Source organism: Mesoplodon mirus, assembly GCF_964341445.2.
Source record: "Mesoplodon mirus genome assembly, chromosome: 5".
Lineage (NCBI taxonomy): Eukaryota > Metazoa > Chordata > Mammalia > Artiodactyla > Ziphiidae > Mesoplodon > Mesoplodon mirus.
In genome coordinates, this window is record NC_138980.1 from 22,793,566 (window position 1) to 22,813,896 (window position 20,331).

Here is a 20,331-nt window from a genome sequence, read left to right on the forward strand (position 1 = left end):
GTATGAGATTAGAACACTCCCTACCACCATACACAAAAATAAGCTCAAAATGGATTAAAGATCTAAATGTAAGGCCAGAAACTATCAAACTCTTAGAGGAAAATATAGGCACAACACTCTATGACATAAATCACAGCAAGATCCTTTTTGACCCACCTCCTAGAGAAATGGAAATAAAAACAAAAATTAAAAAATGGGACCTAATGAAACTTCAAAGCTTGGCACAGCAAAGGAAACCATAAAGAAGACCAAAAGGCAACCCTCAGAATGTGAGAAAATATTTGCAAATGAAGCAACTTTGTCAGTTGGGTTAATCTCCAAAATTTACATACAACTCATGCAGCTCAATAACAAAAGAGCCAAAACCCAATCCAAAAATGGGCAGAAGACCTGAATAGACATTTCTCCAGAGAAGACATACAGATTGCCAACAAACACATGAAAGAATGCTCAACATCATTAATCATTAGAGAAATGCAAATCAAAACTACAAAGAGGTATCATCTCACACCGGTCAGAATGGCCATCATCAAAAAGTCTAGAAACAATAAATGCTGGAGAGGGTGTGGAGAAAAGGGAACACTCTTGCACTACTGGTGGGAATGTAAATTGATACAGCCACTATGGAGAACAGTTTGTAGGTTCCTTAAAAAACTAAAAATAAACTACGATATGACCCAGCAATCCCACTACTGGACATATACCCTGAGAAAGCCATAATTCAAAAAGAGTCATGTACCAAAATGTTCATTGTAGCTCTATTTACAATAGCCAGGAGCTGGAAACAACCTAAGTGTCCATCATTGGAAGAATGGATAAAGAAGATGCGGCACATATATACAATGGAATATTACTCAGCCATAAAAGGAAACGAAATTGAGTTACTTGTAGTGAGGTGCATGGATCTAGAGTCTGTCATACAGAGTGAAGTAAGTCAGAAAGAGAAAGACAAATACCATATGCTAACTCATATATATGGAATCTAAGAAAAAAATGTCATGAAGAATGTAGGGGTAAGATGGGAATAAAGAAACAGACCTAGTAGAGAATGGACTTGAGGATATGGGGAGGGGGAAGCGTAAGCTGTGACAAAGTGAGAGAGTGGCATGGACATATATACACTACCAAATGTAAAATAGATAGTGGGAAGCAGCCGCATAGCACAAGGAGATCAGCTCGGTGCTTTGTGACCACCTGGAGGGGTGGGATAGGGAGGGTGGGAGGGAGGGAGATGCATGAGGGAAGAGATATGGGAACATATGTATATGTATAACTGATTCTTTTTGTTATAAAGCAGAAACTAACACACTATTGTAAAGCAATTATAATCCAATAAAGATGTAAAAAAAAAACTAAACATAGAATTATGATATGATCCAGCAATCCCACTACTGGGCACATACCCTGAGAAAACCATATTCAAAAAGACACATGCACCGCACCCCAATGTTCACTGCAGCACTATTTACAATAGCCAGGTCATGGAAGCAACCTAAATGCCCATTGACAGATGAATGGATAAAGAACATGGGGTACATATATACAATGGAATATTACTCAGCCATAAAAAGGAACGTAATTGGGTCATTTGTTGAGACATGGATGAATCTAGAGACTGTCATACAGAGTGAAGTAAGTCAGAAAGAGAAAAACAAATATCGCATATTAACGCATGTATGTGGAACCGAGAAAAATGGTACAGATGGACTGGTTTGCAGGGCAGAAATTGAGACACATGTGGAGAACAGATGTATGGACACTAGGGGAGGAAAGTGGCAGTGGGCAGGGTTGAGGTGACGAATTGGGAGATTGGGATTGACATGTATACACTGATGTGTATGAAATGGATGACTAATAAGAACCTGCAGTATATAAAAAAAAATAGTGAGGGAAGCTGTGTATGTGGGTAAGGTAGGAGGTCTATGGGAGCTCTCTGTACCTTCCGCTCAGTTTTGCTGTGAAGCTAACAATGATCTAAAAAAATAAAGTCTACTAAAAATGTTGGTAAAACTGGTTTGGGAGAGAAGATAAAACATCCAATTTAAAACATACTAAGTTTGAGATACCTAAAAGAGACACTTGCTGAGAGGGTGAAAGAGATACTGTTAACTCTGTCAAATAACACTGTTTGGTGTGTTAAATACTGTCATACTATTATTTGGTAGAAAATTTCCTATAAAAATACTATGGATACTAAAAAGTTATTTTGATCAAAAAAATCACCTAATTATTTAATAAATAAAGTGGTTGTTAATGGCCCATTTTACAATGTAAGTCCTGGTGACCAGGTATATACTAACCTGTCTTCTTTTCTGTATTAAAAAAGCTAAGAAGCACATTATTGTACTATAGTTTTGCAAGATGTTGCCACTGGGGAAACGGTAAAGTATACACAGGAGCCCTGTGTGTTATTTCTGACAACTGCATGCGAATCAGTAATGATCTCAAAATAGAGTTTAATGAAAAAAAACAATTAACCAAAGAACAAGGGGATGGGTGGTAGGTAATAAGATAAGGAAATCCTTTCTCTTTCTCTGTGAAAGAATTTGACCTTGGAATAGCATTTTAGCTCTGTTCCCCTGGTAACCACCCAAGAAAGTATGTCAACTGTGTTTCTGAACAATCTTATTTATGTTTCTGACTGCCTTGGTAACATGCTCAAAAGATTCATCAGCTGCATGATGAGGCAACATTGCTTAAGATAAAAATGACTCCTGATTGGTAAAGTGTATTTACACTGGGCAAGTCCCTTGCAGGAACCTTGGAAACTCAGCTCTTCTCATAGGCTGTTACAAGATACATTAGATCTGATAGGGCCTAGGGCTTCAAAGCCAACATGAGTCTTGCTTCCTTGTACCTGAGCTATCATCTGAAACATCTGAGGAGACAGCTGCTGAATAGTTGTATGCACCTCTGAAAAGACCACTCCCACTGAAGGGAAATATCTGACAAAGACCAGCTGTCACACTGCACTCCTTGTATCTATTCAAAACATAAATGAAACAATAAAATGGTGTGAAGCCAGATGAAATTATGGCTGCTGGGCCAGAAGATACTTCTGGACACTTGGAGGATGTGGAGGATAATGGCCCCAAAGTTACACCTATCTAATCTTAGCTATATATTCTTGGATAGAAGGTATAAGATCTAAATTTTTCTGTATGTTAAGATGCATGGGTACGTTTATTAATCATAATTTTTTACCTTTACCTCTTGGGACAGAAAATGCTCACTTCAACTTAAAGACTATTCTCAGATTTGTCCTTCTGTGTGGGCCATTGTTACCTGGTGTCTGGAGGCCTTGAGAACACACAGAATCACATGCCTTATGAGCATAGTGCTTTAGACACAGGAGGAAATCTGTAAGGGGTATCTTGAAATCTTTACAAAATATATTCTGTGCTAGCAAGAGATTAATATGCCACAATTTGCTAAGTCACATTTCTTGGGCTGATGTATTGCTGAGCCAAGAAATGAAAGAAAGTATTAATGTAATGTCATAAATGATGTGAATGAGAATAGAATAAGTGTGGATTACTTGTTAGAACTGGATCAATTTTAAATGTTTCAAAATATGTGCTCCTTAAACCTAGCCAATGATTTGAGTCCTATGGGACAAGATTAGATTTGGGTTTCAATGTTATTAATTGGTATAGGTATAATGGTATGCAGTACTGATTACACATGCATGTTGTTATGTATTAGACAATTCATTAATTAAACCTCTTATGGGAAAAATTGTAAAGATGATGTAAGGACTGGAGCCATGGGGATGACGTGCAGTGTGACCCCTGAAGTCTACTGGTGGTAGAGCAAGCAGTGTGCTTCCAAGTGGGGTCATCTGAAGACACAGAGCTGTGCCACAGCTCTGGTACACAGCTGAGCAACGATGAACATAGCATATAGCGAGAATGTAGAGTCTGTGCTCAGGATAAGTTTCTTTTTCTTTATTAATTTATTTTATTTTATTTATTTTTGGCTGTGCTGCATCTTCGTTGCTGCTCACAGGCTTTCTCTAGTTGTGGTGTGAGGGGGGCTACTCTTCGTTGAGGTGCGTGGGCTTCTCATTGAGGTGGCTTCTCTTTCTTGCCGAGCATGGGCTCTAGGTGCGCAGGCTTCAGTTGTGGCACATGGGCTCAGTAGCTGTGGCTTGCCGGCTCTAAAGCACAGGCTCAGTAGTTCTGGCACACAGGCTTAGTTGCTCCAAGGCATGTGGGATCTTCTAGGACCAGGACTCGAACCCGTGTTCCTTGCATTGGCAGGCGGATTCTCAACCACTTAGTCACCAGGGAAGTCCTCCATACACTCTTGTTGAAAGACTTACGGGGAAATAGGTTTGTTCTTGGCGGTTGTCTACTTGCCTTGCTCTCATTTACGCAGATGCAGAGCTACAAGTCACTGCCCTGTAGGAACGTCGGTTTCCTCCTGGAAGAACCAGGAACCCAGGAGCCAGCAGCCCAAGGAGCTCGACCACGAACCCAGAATGGGGTCTGGACAAGTGATAGGCTCAGCCAGGGCTCTCCTCGCAGACAAGCTCGAAGAACTACATTTCCCAGAATCTTTTGTTCTCGCATGGACTACATTTCCCAGAGGGGCTCGCGACTGTCCCTGCCCCGTCCCTCCCGGACCTACGTGGGGCGTAGGGCGTCGGTCGTTTGCCGTTGGCATGAGCTAATTACTCGCCAGAGGTCCGCCGAGGCGGCACCGCGTGGAGTCCCCAGCGGAAGCTTCTGTCTGGCCGTGGCAGTTCCGGAGCCTCCAGCCTGCGGCCCGCGGAACCCCCGATGCCTGGGCGAGGTGAGCGGCGGGGGGTAGGCAGGATGCGGGAGGGAGGACCGGGCTTCGGGAGCATGCGTCGCCGGGGCATGGGGCACAGGCCCAAGAGACGCGAGCCGGGTCTTTGTGGGCTCCGGCGGGCCGAGAGCCGGGCACCCCTGGCTCTGTTCGCCTGCCGCCCCCAGCCATCCCACTGACGTGGCCCTGAACGAGACAGGTCGGACACATCGTCCCCATCGGCTGGACCCAGCCACCCTCCTGCTTCTTCCCGACCAGTTCCCAGCGCGCTACCTGCTCAGCGCCTGCCGGCATTTGAATTTGTTTCGGGCTGGCAGTGAACGTGAGAAAATTATTTCCTCCCCTTACCATCACCCCTGCACTTCCGAGTGACAGGCTTGTTTTACGCGAGAAGTGAGTCGCCGGCTTCCCCCAGTGGCAGAGCCAGGACTGGACCCAGGTCTTTGGTTTAATGGGCCCTTTCCTCAAGACAGCAGCCCCTCCCCGCCATAGGAGAGCTGATGTTTTCCCTTTCCGAAGCAGCTTTCTCTAGAAATCTGGAAATTGTTTCCTTGACAGGAGGGGGAGGAATTGGGTGGGAATGCTTGAGGTGGAGAAAAGTTGTCACATGCACGCAGGGAGGTTAGAGCAGGTGCTCTGGAGCCCGCGGTGCTTGGAACCCTGGTGCCACCCTCCCTGGCTGTGTGGACTGGGACAAGTTGCTCCCACTCTGCCCTCAGTTTCCTGATCTATAAAATGGGGTGCTGACAATGCCAACTGTGCTGTGGGACTCGATGTATTGATAGGTAGTGCCTGGCACGCGGTGAGGCTCAGGGAGTTGCTGCTACTGCTGATAGAGTCCTAGGACTTTTCCTCTGAGCCAGGGAAGGAGCTGGGCCTGGACCAGGATGACCCAGCCCTTCTCTCTGGTCCTGTCTAGCCCTCGTTCCTTCTGACTTCCTTCTCTGGGGGCACTTGGCATCATTTTCAAGTGGTATAAAGGTTTCAGAGCTGCTGATTCTGAGGTCTAGAAAGCAGAAGGGGCTTCCTCCTGGTTCCCTTTTTCTTCTCTCAGATCTGGCTTCTGGAGACTTCTCCCATCCTAAGGTGAAACTGCCCAGAAAGAGGACATGGCTCCTGAACAGAGGGAAGCAAGGTCTCAGGTGAGTTCATTGCCATCTCAGGTCTTAGAGATAGATGGTTTTTTTTTTTTGTTATTTTACCCACAAACTGAAGTTTTCTCCCCAATACAGTCTTCACCAGGATTTGGAGCCCATGTCCTTCTGCCTTGGAAGAGTTGGTCCACCCTGGTGGATGGTGGATTGCATAGGGAATGCTTGCCTCCAACCCCCCAATCCATGGCTTGTGTTTCTCTTTTTTTTTCTAATAGACACTCTTTTATTCATTAATCTCAATTCACTGTATGATTACTGAATTGATAGGTAAGATGCCACATGTCTTATACCACTTGGGGTCAGAACAAACAAACATGCACACTTGGCAGAGTTCCTTTCTGGCCTGTCTCCTTTGCTCAGTCGTGTCCCCCTCCCTACCCTTGGCCAGAATGCTTTTCTTTTTCTTTCCGCCCCTGAGAAATCCTCATGATACCTTCGCCAGGCTTTTCCCAGTCCATAGTTCTTAGTTTTTCTCCATCTTAACTTTCTGGATCATGTGCCTTGCTTCTGTCACTCTCTTGAAAACTGATGTTGACCTGCCATTTTCAACTTTATGTTGTGAGAATGAGGGTGGGACCCCATCCAGGTGAGCCACTGTGTGAACAAAGGATAGCCATGCTGGTGGGGACGTAGATGGAGAGGTCTCTTGACTCCAAGAGCAGAGAGAAGACTCCTCAGGAAGCAGCAGTGAGAGTTTCATGGGATATTGGTAGTGGAGAGGCAGTGTATACAGTGATTCCTCAGTGGGGCTTTTGAGCCAGATGGCCAGGTTTGTGCCCATCTCCTCTGTTGCTGTTAATGGGTCTTGGGCAAAAAACTCCACCTCTCTGTGCCTCAGTTTCTTTCCTCTCTGTGCCTCAGTTTCTTCACCTGTAAAGTGAATACAACAACTGGGCCTACCTCAAAGGGTAGATGAGAGGATCCTGGGAGTTAGTGCATGGAAAGCGTTCTTGTCAGGGCCGGGCACATAGTAGATGTTCAATATGTGGTGGTTGTGGTAGCTAAACGATATTATTCTAGTTCATGATGTCTATCTATCTACTGTTGGTAGATAGAAATGACTATAGTGTCCTTCCTTTACTCATCCTCATCTAACAATAGTAGTTAACGTTGCTGGGGAATATCCTGAGGGCTTCACCTTTGTTCTCACTGTCATAGCGAAGCAGAAGTTATTACCCCCATTTTACACTTGAAACTGAGGCTCAACGAAGTCAGGCAACCTGAAATCAAACCCAGGTATGTCTGGCCTCTAAGTTCATGTTAGTTATCATCCAGCCTTTCGTCTGGTACATCTTTCAGAACACAGGGCAGGCCTGGCTCCCAAATGACCAGAGTTCTCTGCAATGTGATGTTGTGTATCTTTTGGACCCATGAAATGTGGTAGTGGTTGATCTTCTGAGACTGTGGCTAGGACCTGCCTCTGCATATTTGGGCTACTTTTTTCTAAGCCCTTCCCGTTCCATTCCAACAGAGCCAGGCTGCTCTCTTACCCAGAATCTTCTCCATCCCTGCTTGTGAGTCCTATGTGACATTTCTCCCTAACCTCACCTGCTGCCGATACGTCAGTACTATGTGGAATTGTGTGTAAAACTCAGTGACAGGACGTTTAAGACCAGAGAGAGAATATACCCACCAAGTGCTGGGTTAAAAGAAAACTTCAGTTATCGTCTTGTCTCTGCCATTGGTAAAGTATGTGACCTGGTGTCTTAACTGCCCTGGACCTTGTGTTTCTCATCTGTAAAATGAGGATTGAACGAGGAAATAGTATATGGTCCTGTCCAGCGACACTTTTCTTGTTCAAATTGTTTCACGCGTTTTTCTTGTCTGCCAGTTGGATTGTAAATTCTTTTGAGGGCAAAGATCATTTCTTGTATTCCCTGCCATGTGCCAATAAATTATCTTATTATACATGCACTGCATGTTAATGTTAAAAATCTCAGAGAATAAAAACGTAAAATCACTCTTACCCCAACATCTTGAGATAATCATGGTCATACCTTTGGTACGCAGCCCTCAGAATAATTGTCTGTGTACCTTTATTTATTTATTATTTATTGATGTACATGTGTACATATGTATGTATGTATTTTTTATTTTCTCATTTTAGCTTTTTATTTTGATAAAATACACATAAGATTAAACTCACCACTTTAACCATTTTTGAGTATATTGGCATTAAGTGCGTTCACAGTGTGGTGCTACCATCACTGCTCTTTACCTCCATTGTATGGATTATCATTTATTACTTAAGCCTATGAGATAGGCGTTGAGAGGCAGTTCCTTGGATTGGAATTCTACCTCTACCACTGACCAGCTGTGATATTGTGATTTATAATACAAAATATATATTTGGTCTTTGTCCCTGTTCCTGGCACATAATTTCCAAAACCCTTGTGATTTCCTAAGTGGTTAGTAATATATGCTTTTTATCCCTGAAATTACTTCAGAGCAATGAAGGCACAATGGGTGTGTTTTGTATCCACACCAGAGTTTATGTTAATGAGGTTACTTTTGTACCCCACCTAAGGATGCGGGCTAATTGCCAGGGGAATCAACCTTGATTAAAGTGTTGGAATTTTCAGTCCTGCCCCCCAATAACCCCTCTTATCCATCTGTCACCACCCTAGGAGATGAAAGTTGAATCAGTCGCCAATGGTCAGTGATTTAATCAATCGTGCCTATGTAATGAACCTCCATAAAAACCCAGAAGGGTTCAGAGTTCTTCCAGGTTGGTGAACATGTAGAGAGTCAGAGAGAATGGTGAATCCTGAGAGAGCATGGAAGCTGTGCACCCCTTCCCTGTGCCGCTCTTTCACCTGCCAGTTCCTATATCTTCTTTTATAATCAACCAGTAATCTAGTAAGTAAATGTTTTCCTGAGTTCTGTGAGCCACTCTGGCAAACTAATCAAACCTGAGGAGAGGGTTGTAGAAACCTCCAATTTATAGCCAGTCAGTCAGCAGCACAGGTAACAACCTGGACTTGTGATTGACATTGAAAGGGGGCCAGTCTTGTGGGAATCTGACACTATCTTCAGGTGTCAGAATTGAGTTTAATTGTAGGACACCCAGCTGGTGTCCCACAATTGCTTGGTGTGTGGAAAACCCCCCACATCTGGTGTCAGAAGTGAAGTAGTGTTGTATTAAGAGTAGCGGAGACATGCAGGAGGAGTGAGTTTTCCCTTCATACCAGCTGTGTGACTTGGATAAATTTCTCTTTGTTTTCTCTTGTGTAAAATGGACACAATAATAGTACCTTCTTCATAGGGTTGTTGTGAAGATAAAATAAAGATATACACTAAAGGTTAATATAAAGCTCTAAGAATAGTACTTAGCCTGAAAAAAGCATTCAATAAATTATAGCTATTTTAATTTCCATTATTACTGTCCTCAAGCTTTAGGGAGCACAGAGTGCCTTCAGTTATTTAAACTAGCTCCCTCAGTGATTATTGAGGTTGTTTCCATTTCTTTGCTGTTACTAACACCATGATAAATGTCCTTGCATGTGCATTTTTGTTCAGTGTTCATTATCAAACAAATATAGTAATTGGAGAGTTAAAGAGTATGCACATTTTAAAGCTTCTAATGTATGTTATCAAATTGCCAACAGGAAGATTATTCTAATTAACACTCCCACTAATGGCCTTAATACCTCCACCCATCTCTTGTAGCAGTTAACTCGGAGCCGGGTTCATACTTCATGCTACTCAGTATCTATTTGTCATTGGTCAGTTGTTCATTAAGCAAATGACCTGGAACCTTCAGAACCTAGAATAATGTAGAAGCATTTCATGGTAGCCCGTCTACTCCCCACTGCCGCCTTTTTCACCCTGTGTGATGGGTGGTCCTGGGTGAGCTGAGATGCTTGTCTCTACAGGTGTCAGTGACGTTTGAAGATGTGGCTGTGTTCTTTACACGGGATGAGTGGAGAAAGCTGGCTCCTTCTGAGAGAAACTTGTACCAAGATGTGATGCTGGAGAACTATAGTAACCTTGTCTCATTGGGTAAGGAAATTTTCCCTGTAGATACAGAGTTCAGAAATTGGGATACCTCAGCATCTGATTTCCTGGGTAAAAGCCCTGGGTCATTAAAAACTTTAGCTGAGTTTTGCCTTAGCACTGTGCAAACTGGATCTCCATAAATAAACCTGAAAACCTTTTTCTCCCTCGTAGGTATGGAATTGCCCCATGGATGGGACAATCTACAGAGCTGCACATTAGAAATTCCCTCACTGCAGGCAACTTTTTCCCACTATGACTGAACTATGATGTGTTTGCTCATCTCTTAACAGAGAGCATCCCTCAACCTTTTTCTTTGACCCAACACTGGCTTTTTTCAATTCTCTTTTACAGGGGTCAGCAAACTTTTTCTGTAAAGGGCCAGGGAGTAAATATTTTCAGCTTTGTGGGCCACATATAGTCTCTGTAACGTATTCCTTTTCTTTTTTTTTTCTTTGAACCATTCTTTGCTCAAGGGCCATGCATAAACAGACAGTGGCCTAGATTTGGCCTATGACCCATAGTTTGCTGACTGCTGCCATCTTTCAAAGGGAGTCAGATAGTGTTTTCTCATTTTAAACAAGCTACTTGGTACATAATCCTTTCCACAGATACCTGTTACAAATATTAATTTAATCTGTCCATTTAACATACATTTAACAGTATATACATATTCCCTCTTGTATAGAAAGCTATTAGCACCCTGTTAATCAAGTCTGCATGTTTATCATACTTCACTAACATACAACTAAATGTTACATTGCCCCTTGCTTTTACCCTAACACACCCCTCACATTGTGGGGGCACAACTGGAGCATCCCACAGAAGTTCTCTGTATCATCCTTTGAGTTTTCCGCTCAGATCTCAGATACCTCTTTGTGTCAAGGCAAAATCAAGTGTTTTTTTTCTTTTTCTTTTTTTTTCTTCTTTTTGGTCTATGAGCAGGACTCCCATTTTCCAAACCCGAGGTGATCTCCCTGTTGCAGCAAGGAGAAGATCCCTGGAAGATAGAGAAAGAAAGCCCTGGAGGCTCCTCTCTAGGTGAGTGGGTGCGGAATGTCTGCAGGCAGCAGTCTGGTAAGTGAGTGCATGTGCAACTCGGAGATGTTGGTCGGGGAATTTTCTGCAGGTTCTCAGTCCTGAAGAAGTTTTGGAGAAGGGATGCTAAGGCCCCTAGTCACAAGCTTCCTCTTCTTCTCTGATAATTACTGCACAAGTGAATCTCTCAGGATCTTTTCTCTTGTGATTTCCTGTTGTTTCAGAGGAGGGCTACATTGTCATGCATTCATTCAGCAAACTTAGTGCATTTAAGGAACTGCAGATAATTCATTCAGACTGAAGCTCAGGGTATATGGGAAAAGAAAGAGATGAGGAAGGAAATGAGATTAGAGAGCCAGGTGGGGGCCACACTATGAAGTGCTTTGGTACAGTTCTTAGGGATGGGAACTGTCCATGGATGACTGGAAATAATTGAAGAGTTTCAAGCAGAAGAGTTGTATGGTTGTTGATATTTTAGAAAAAATAGTCTGAGTCTGAGATACTTTAAACGTCCCTCAGTAAAGGCTAAAGAAGCTGAGGTGGGTCCCTACACTGGCACACAGCACCACAGTCAGAAAGCAGCAGCACTGGTGTGGGCAGAGCTCCAAGCTACGTGAAGGACTAAAGCAAGTTACGGTGCATTATTATGACATATCGCCATCTATGTGTAAAGAAAATTACGTGGGTGTTTGTCTATATGCATTATGTGCGTGTAAGTGCCAAGAGAAAGGTCGGGGGACACCTAAGCTGGTAACTAGTTACATTTGGATTGGGACTGAGAATGGGCATTGATGAAAGGGGACTTTAGTTACATGCAATGTTATTAAAATTTTCACAGAGAATATATTCATGAGTCCTTATTACACAGTTTCAATTAACTAAGAATGGTTACTTTGGAAACACTGTTGGTCCTAGATTTGAAGTGAGGAAAAACTAGAGGTGGGAACCTTCTGGAGATTATTGCCTAATGTAGGCAAGACATTACCTGGAGGAAGGCATGTGCAGTGAGTTCAGGAAAGAGGAGAGGTCCCTTTATTAAGGGTATAGGACAGGTTCGGTGTGGGATGGGTTTCATTTGAAATGTTAGTGAAATATGGGTAGAGGTCACCAGTGGACAGCTGTAGAAGGTAAACAGGGTCAGAACTCAACAGGGAGGTCAGGGAGCCATCAGTGCAAAGGTGGCATTTGAAGCCTTGAGCTGAGCAGATGAGGGACCGGAGGAGAGGACAGAGTCCCAGGAAACCTCAGTGTTTATGAGGTGGGTTAAGAAGGAAGAATCTGTGGCTGAGCCTGAGAAGAAGTCACCAGAGGAGAAAACTGGCAGATTCGGCTGTCATGGAAGTTGAGGACTGAGAGCTGTTGACTTGGGGAGGCCAGGGCTCTGGGGGAGCCAGGTTCTAAGCCTCGCTCACTGCTTCCCTGTCCCGTGATAAACAGCAGTGCAACCTTGGACAGAAGGATGCAGGTCCTGCCCTGGCGGAGCTCAGTGGAGGGGGAGGCTAATCGCACACAGGGCTGTGGAATGACAGCCTCCGGTGAGGACCTCGGGGGAAGAGCCGCAGGTGCTGTGAGAACGGGGAACAGGAGGAGTGCTGTGGGCAAGGCTTCCCGAGGAAGGGCCGGATCCCACATTGTGAGAAGCGTTCAGGCACAGGAAGAGCATGTCCGAGAGTCCAGACAAAGGAAGCCGGTGTGTGGAGACGGGAGCAGGGAGAGGGAGCCGGGACCTGAGAGCCAGGCACAGCCTCTGAGGAGTTGAAGTACCCTGGCCACAGGCCCAGGTTTATATTGTGCAAGGATCAGCCTGCAACCAATGTGGAGCCACCTGGCATAGACGTAGTAGGACTTGTCTGAGGTTGCTGTCGGGTCCAGACGAGTCAGTGATGACCCCTCACAATGCGGGCCCAGCAGAAGGGCTGTGGGACAGGCTGTCTCGATCCCTAAAGCACCCACACCTTTAGTAGAGCTCGTTCTTCCCCGTATAATGTGAGATCTTTTGAGGTGGGAACCACACGTATCTCTCCTTTTATCTTTTAACTGTCACTTGGGAGAAATATTCTAATTTTGTGGGAACTGCTAGAGACCACCACAAAGTAAACAGAGAACACAGGCAGCAGGAAACCAGTGGAGAGTTTAGGAGGGGCGTCAGGTGTGGACTGAGTATGGCGTGGAAGATCAAAGGAAGAGATGGAAGAATTGTTCCCTTTCCATTTGCCTCGGGAGCCTCTGATCCATGAGGAGTCCCCCTTCCTGAGTGAAATGTTAGTTGGATTAAACTGAATAGAAAGTATGACTGGAGTCGAAAGCTGTCCAGAGAGACCCTGAAGACACCTAGTGGTGATGTCAAGTCCTTCTCAGAGTTGGGAAACTGTCCCCAAAGGAAAACTCTGAGTGGGTGTCTGGAGGAAGTAAGGCCATCAGAGCCAAGCAGTGTGTGCATTTCTCTTGATGGGATGAACCTCCTCTCTTTGGTCAAAGGAGACAGTGAGATGGGGCGTCCTGGGTGTGCTGGCATGTGGTTGTGTCTCTCCTGCACCCCTGGCGAGTCTCCCATTTGCCTGGACTAAAGTGCCCTTGGAACAGTTTCCCTTCCAAGGGGAGCTCACTTCCCTGTGAGCTTAGGTGAGGGACCTGGATGTTCTTGGAAGTACCTTGATCATTAACTGTAGGCCAAAACCAAAAACCAACCCTTTGAACAACCGGTGACAGAAAAGCTTATGCTTCCAGGGTAGGACTCCTAGAACCTCTAATTGCCTCCAAGTGTGTTTTTAAAATATAATTTTCACTTCAAGACTCCTCACAAATAGGAAAAACAAGACAAAAAGGGAAAACAAACTGTCATCCCTGGATCTGTATGTTTCATGTTGAGAGATGGGAGGAAATGGCTCAAAGGGTACACGTCTCATCTGAGTCTCTTACTTAAGAAATGAGTCCAAAGTCTAATCACTATTCTGGCATATTATGTATATAAGTTATATATATATATAAAATAAGCATAATGTGATTCAATCAACTTGAACGTCTCATGAGTTTGATTTACACCTAACATGAAAATATTCTTTTATTCAAAAAGTTTAAAATCCAGGGATGATCTAGGTAAACAGTTACCTCCAATGAAAAGGTGTTTTTCTTTCTTTGTCTTTTTCTCTTCCTTTGTTATATTTATGCAAGAATTCAGGGCAGACTGAACCTGGAAGGGTGGTCAGCTAAGGGGTTGCTTGTGGACTGCCTTCGACTCACTGAGACTTGCTGGGGCTTCATCTGCACAGAGAATAGGGGTCTTTTTCTAATTTGCAGAAAGGTGCTGTAGGGGTTATAGCGGCAACCTAATGAAATATCATGCAGTGATTTTAAGGAGTGAATTTCTTACAAGGTGAAAGTTGAGCCCAAATGCTCTGTGGCCCTGTTTACTATGTTTGATTTAGTCTTGTTCTCATCCCCTGCGCTCCTCTTCTGCCACCAACATCTACTGTCCTTGTAGCTGCCAGAATGGTCTATTTAAAAGATAGATCAGGTCATCTCACTCGCATGCTCAAAACCTCTAGTGGCTTCTATCACATAGAACACAATCCAAAGCCCGCAGCGTGGCCCTCAGAGGCCTTTGTGGTCTGGCCCCAGCTACCTCTTCGCCTTCACCTCCTTCCTCTCTGCCCTTCATTGGAGAACTCTAATCACCCTGGCCTCCTTGTAGTTCATCAGGAAGGCCAAGCAGGCTCCCACCTCAGGGCCTCTGCAGTTGCTTTTTCCTCTCCTGGACCATTCTTCCTGATGGCCAGGAGCCCACTTGACTCACTTCCTCACACTATACAGGTTTCTGCTCAGATGGCACTTTGTCAGTTAGACACAGCTCATCCTTTGTTCTTTGTCCTCCACAGGACACAGGTCCTTTGTCCTCCACATTCTTTATCCCCTCACCATGCTTCATTTTCTCTCAGAGTACTTATTACTGCCAAATAGTACATATTTATTTATTATCAGCTCTTCCTCTGGATTGTAAATTCCCTCATGCTGGGTTGTCTGTTTCATTTGTTCCCATGTCCCCAGTACCTAAAATAGTGTCTGGTCAGAGTCAGCTTCCAGTTAGTGAATGTATGAATGACTTGGTTAGGTAGTCGTGATGGAGACCGAAAAAAGGGAACCAGTTGCAGAGATATTTGGCAGATAAAAGCAACAGGACTTGGAGATGGTTTAGATATGGAAGATAGAGGAGATGGAGTTGTCAAGGATGCGTGCTTGGTTTGTGGTTTGTTCTGGGATGGACAGTGATATCATTCACTGAGATAGTGGTGCTAGGAGATCAGAATTGGGGGATGGTATAAATATGGTTTTGGATGACTTAAAGTGTCTTTGGTTGACCCAGTTATTCAAGTGGAGATGTCAAATAGCCTGTTTGATTTGGAGTTCCACCCCTTATAATATACCCTGGGCATTAAATGTAAATTTGGGAGACCCTGTCACTAAAGATAATTGAAAGAGTGGTTGAGTTTGAGTTAGCCTGTGGAGTGGATTCAGAGTACAGCAAGAGCAAGAAAGAGCCTAGGACTCAATCTTGAGGAACTCTGGCATTTCATGGCTAGGCAGAGAGAAATGAACCCATAGGGAAGACAAGGGTAAGGTGTACTATAGAAGGAAACACGGGAGTCTAGTGTCATTGAAGTCAAGTCTCATAAAGGATGGTATCAGTAAAGGTAGGGAAAAGTAGATGAACTTGAGACATATTTAGATGGCAGAATAAACAAGTCTTGGTAATTGATTAGCAGAGGGAGAGGTGTGAAGGATGCCTTTTAAAGTTTTGATTCAGAACTGGTGCCAATTACAGAGACAAAAAGGTTATACAGGTTGGGGGAGGAAATAATCATAAATTCAGTTGAGCTGTCTTTGAGACACTCAAGTTGCTGTTTTGAGCTGGGTTTTGTATAATTAGGTATGGAGAGTAGAGAAGTCTTGCCTAGCGTATGTTTATAGATGAAGCTGGCCTGTGGAAAGGGTACAGAGTGAAAAGAATCAGGGGCCTAACACTCAAACCTACGGAACTCAGGTAGAGGAAAATGAGCACACAAAGGAGATTGAAGCTGGTGGAACATGAGAAGAATTTGAGGCAAGTTCAGGGTCACTGTAGCTTAGGTAGTGAGCATCTGAAGGAAAATGAGGGGTCACTATCAGATGCTGCTGAGAGGTAAGTTAGGTGGGGACTGAAGAGAGCATCTTGCCTTTGTCACATGAAGGTTATGGTTGCCTTAGAGTAGTGGTAAGGACAGAAGCCAGAATGGAGCCCATGAGCGGTGAGTGAGCAGGAGGAGATTAATATGTGTGGGATACGACAAGGTGAGATGTGACAAGGAGGCAGTAGCTGGAGAGCTCTTCTATGCAAATATAAACAAATATTTCTTGTTTTTCTCTGTCCACTCCAATTATATTATACAGCACACATTATTCTGCCCCTTTCTCTTGATATATATTGAAACTCTTTCCATGTCAGTACATAAAGAGCTTCCTCATTCTAAGGAGTAGTTCTACGGCCTTCAGCTAGCTCTCTTCTTGGCTGGCAGAAGAGGTGATTTTGGTTGTATGTGGCTTTGGATAATGTTAGCCCATTGGGTCCAGTTTGGGCTAGAATTTTATAAATGCTGTGGTTTCTAATTAGCAATATGGATATTGGTTTAAAGCTGTACCTTTATCGTGTACCCATATGATGTTCTGGTGTATTACAGTTAGAGTTAATCCAACTGTCCATCAAAGGAATCTGGTTGAATAAGCTGAGGGACATTCTCATGGTGGAATTCTCACTGTAAATAAGAATGAGGAAGAATTCTGTAAATTCCACTGTGGGGTGATAATATTACTAAGTAGGGGAAAGTGCAGAACAGAACAGTGAGAATAGGAGTTTTATCAAAGGAAGGAGGAGATACCAAAAAAGACAAAGTGTATATTTGCTTATATTAAAAAAAAATAGAGAAGCCAAAAAAAAAAGGATAAAAGCAGATCTATAAAAATGGTTACCTATAAGGTGAAGGAAGAAAAAGAAAAAGGATTGAGAGAACAAGGATAGAATGTAGAATTTTTTTAAGGTACCTTGTTTTTATAATGTTGACTTTGGAACCATAAAAATGTTTATAGGGCTTCCCTGGCGGCGCAGTGGTTGAGAGTCCGCCTGCCGATGCAGGGGTTCGTGCCCCGGTCCGGGAAGATAACCACATGCCACAGAACGACTGGGCCGTGAGCCATGGCCACTGAGCCTGTGTGTCCAGAGCCTGTGCTCCACAGCGGGAGAGGCCAAAACAGTGAGAGGCCCAAGTACCGCAAAAAAAAAAAAAAAAAATTTAAATTATAAAACAAGATTAAACAAAAATGAAAAAGTGTTCCATAAATATTGAAAGCAAAATGAAACAAATGACCCTAATTGTGTTTCAGGTTGTTGGCTTAGTCACAGAGAAAAATTATCTCAAATGCTTTTAAATCACAGCAGCTTGAATAAAGATCCTTAGTGATTTATATAAATATTGTGGTTTATAATAAGTAATATATATTTGGTACAGAGCTCCTAAAACCCTGGGAATTCCTAGGTGATGAGAGCCACAAAGGTGTCTTTGTTATGTTAATGAGGTTTCTTTTGGACCCTATCTTAAGATGGGGCCTGGTTGCCATAACCAATCATGTGATTAGAGGTTTGAAAGTTGACCTCCAGGGAGGGGAGGGGGACTGGAGGTTGAATTAGTTGCCAGTGGCCAATGATTTAATCAATCATGCCTGTATAATGGCGCCTCCATAAAAACCCAAAAGGACAGATTCAGAAAGCTTCTGGGTTGGTGAATATGTGGAGATCTGGGGAGTGTGGTGTACTTAGAGAGGGCTTAGAAATTCCATTCCCTTTCCCCATACATTGACCTGTGCATCTCTTCCATCTGGCTGTTCCCAAGTTATATCCTCTTACAATTAACTGGTGATCTAGTAAGCAGAATGTTTCTCTGAGTTCCATGAGCCACTGTAGCAAATTAACCAAACCTAAGAAGGGGGTCGTGGGAACCTCTGATTTATAGCCAGTTGGTCAGAAGTACAGATGATAACCTGGGTTTGTAACTGGTGTCTGAGGGAGGCAGGGGGCAGTCTTATAGGACTGAACCCTTAACCTGTGGGATATGATGCTATCTCCAGGTAGATAATGTCAGAGTTGAGCTGAATTGAGGACACCCAGTTGGTATCCAAGTATTGCTTATTATTGATGTGGAAACCGCCCCCCCCCCCACCACATTGGAATTGGGTGAAGAACATGTAATTAATACCTTACAGGCAAAAATAACTTCAAAAATGTTGATTTTGGTGGTTATAATAAAAATATGTGTTTATGTTTACAAATAGAGTTCTTATCTTTGAGAAATGTGTTCTGAAGTATTATTGATGAAATGATATAATACAGAATTAGCGTACTTTAGCATATGCTAATGAAAGAGACGTAAGGGAGTTGTATTAATTTTCTCAGCCTGCTCCAACAAAGTGCCACAAACTGTGTGGCTTTAAACAACAGAAATTTATTGTCTCACAGTTTTGTGGGGCGATTCTCCCTCTGAAACTCCAGGTAGAATCCTTCCTTGCCTCTCCCTACCTTCTGGATGTGGCCAGTGGTCCTTGTTCCTTGGCTTGCAGCTGCATCACTCCAGTCTCTGCTTCTCTTGTCACTTGGTGTTCCCCTGGGGTATCTTGACATGGTCTTTCTGTGCTTGCCTGTGTCCAAATTTCCCTTTTATAAAGACACCAGTCATATTAGAACCTACCCTAATCACCTCATCTCAACTTGATTGAATCTGCAAAGTTACTTAACCTTACCAAATAAGGTTATATTCTGAGTTATTGGAAATTAGGACTTCAACATATCTTTTTTGGGTGATGCAATTCAACCCATAATAAGGTAATAGATGAAACAGCATTAGTGATTGTTGATGCTGGCTTGGCAATTCATTGTACAATTCACTCCACTTTTGTACATGCTGAACATCTTCCATAATAAAAAACTGTAAAAATCAGAATTACCAACAACAGAATTTCTAAAACAGCATTTCTCTTTTTCACCAACACAGGCATTCTGGAATACATTTACAGATGTGTAGTTCTGCCCCCATCGTGGTGTTGTGTGTAATTCTCAGCATATAGCTCCCTCAATTCTCTGACTCTAGAAAACCTTATGAGACTGCAAATGCATGTGACATTTTTATAGGAATAATTTTGAATCTGACCACCTGTAGGATAAGGTGGGAAGGATATAGGTCTGGAAAGTTGGCTTGGGTTCAAAGATTTTGATGCTGCCTTTAGCCCTCACACTATCCCTCCATCTAATCTATGGCTAATCCTTTAAAATCCCATTTTAGACATTTCTTCCCCCAAATTCTGGCCACCACTAGTACGCCTTCCCAGCTTGTACTTGGTACTATCTGAGGGTAGTTTGGATGTTGTTGTAAGCTCACATTTTCATCCATTTCTGTCTTGTGTTTTTGTTGTATAAATTACCACACTTCTCCTTTTTTGTCTCTAATGCCAAACTGGGAGCTCCTTAAAGAAGTTAACTGTTTCTTTTCATTACCAGATCTGGAATGTCTTGTGGATCACATGCCTAAGATAGAGCCTGACATGTTGTAGGTGCTTTTTAAGTATTTGCTGAATGAATGAAATAAGGAGCAGTCAGTGCTTTTTGAAATAATAAGAGGAGTTCTATATAGTAAGAAGGTTAAGTTCAGTGGGAAGTAATACTAGAAAGGTGAGAAACAGGTCAGGGGATCACCTTGAAGGTCAATAGCAATAGTCACTATTGAGTAAGGAGATCCTGAACTTGGATGTATTAATGATGGTTGTTAGAGACATCTTAGTGAAGAGATTCAAGGGAATTTGATGACTGACTAGACTTGGAATGCAGGGGAGAGAAGCTTCTGAGATGAAACTAAGAATTGATGGCAAAGGAGCTGAAGAAGTTATGATATAATTCAGAACTTGGAAACACAAAAAGAGTTTGAAAGGAATGCACTGGATTCGGATTTGGACAAGCTGAATTTGAAGAAAAATCCTCAAATGAAGAGTCTAGCAGGCAGCTGGAAATACCTCTGTAAAGTGTTTTGAGGCTCAGGATAGTCATTCAGATAGGAGGTGTGGGAGTGGATGAAATCATCTAGGGAGAGAAGGTTGAAGAGAGACTCACAGGGTTTCATAAGCACCAAGGGAGGAGAAACTAGACCTAATGACAGGAACTAGTCAGGGTGGTGGTCATTGGCGAAATCACCTGTTCTCTAAACTTCTGACCTAAGTCATAACCTTGTTCATGAGTTAGCTCAGGCCCAGGCTTGATTCTGGGAGAGAGCAAAAGTTG

General features: G+C 43.2%; 2 protein-coding genes across 2 annotated transcripts; both read left to right on the plus strand.

Moving 5' to 3' along the window:
- Positions 1–3,850: 3,850 nt before the first annotated feature.
- Positions 3,851–5,936, plus strand: LOC309804251 (uncharacterized protein). Its single transcript, XM_082621497.1, has 2 exons — positions 3,851–4,797; positions 5,849–5,936. Exons 1-2 carry the CDS (start codon positions 4,381–4,383, stop codon positions 5,882–5,884), a joined length of 453 nt encoding a protein of 150 aa, XP_082477623.1. The 5' UTR covers positions 3,851–4,380; the 3' UTR covers positions 5,885–5,936.
- Positions 5,847–13,497, plus strand: LOC309804252 (zinc finger protein 354A-like). The gene is made up of 3 exons (XM_082621498.1): positions 5,847–5,936; positions 9,824–9,950; positions 10,890–13,497. The coding sequence occupies exons 1-3, from the start codon at positions 5,904–5,906 to the stop codon at positions 11,027–11,029; spliced, it is 300 nt and encodes a 99-aa protein (XP_082477624.1). The 5' UTR covers positions 5,847–5,903; the 3' UTR covers positions 11,030–13,497.
- Positions 13,498–20,331: the final 6,834 nt, after the last annotated feature.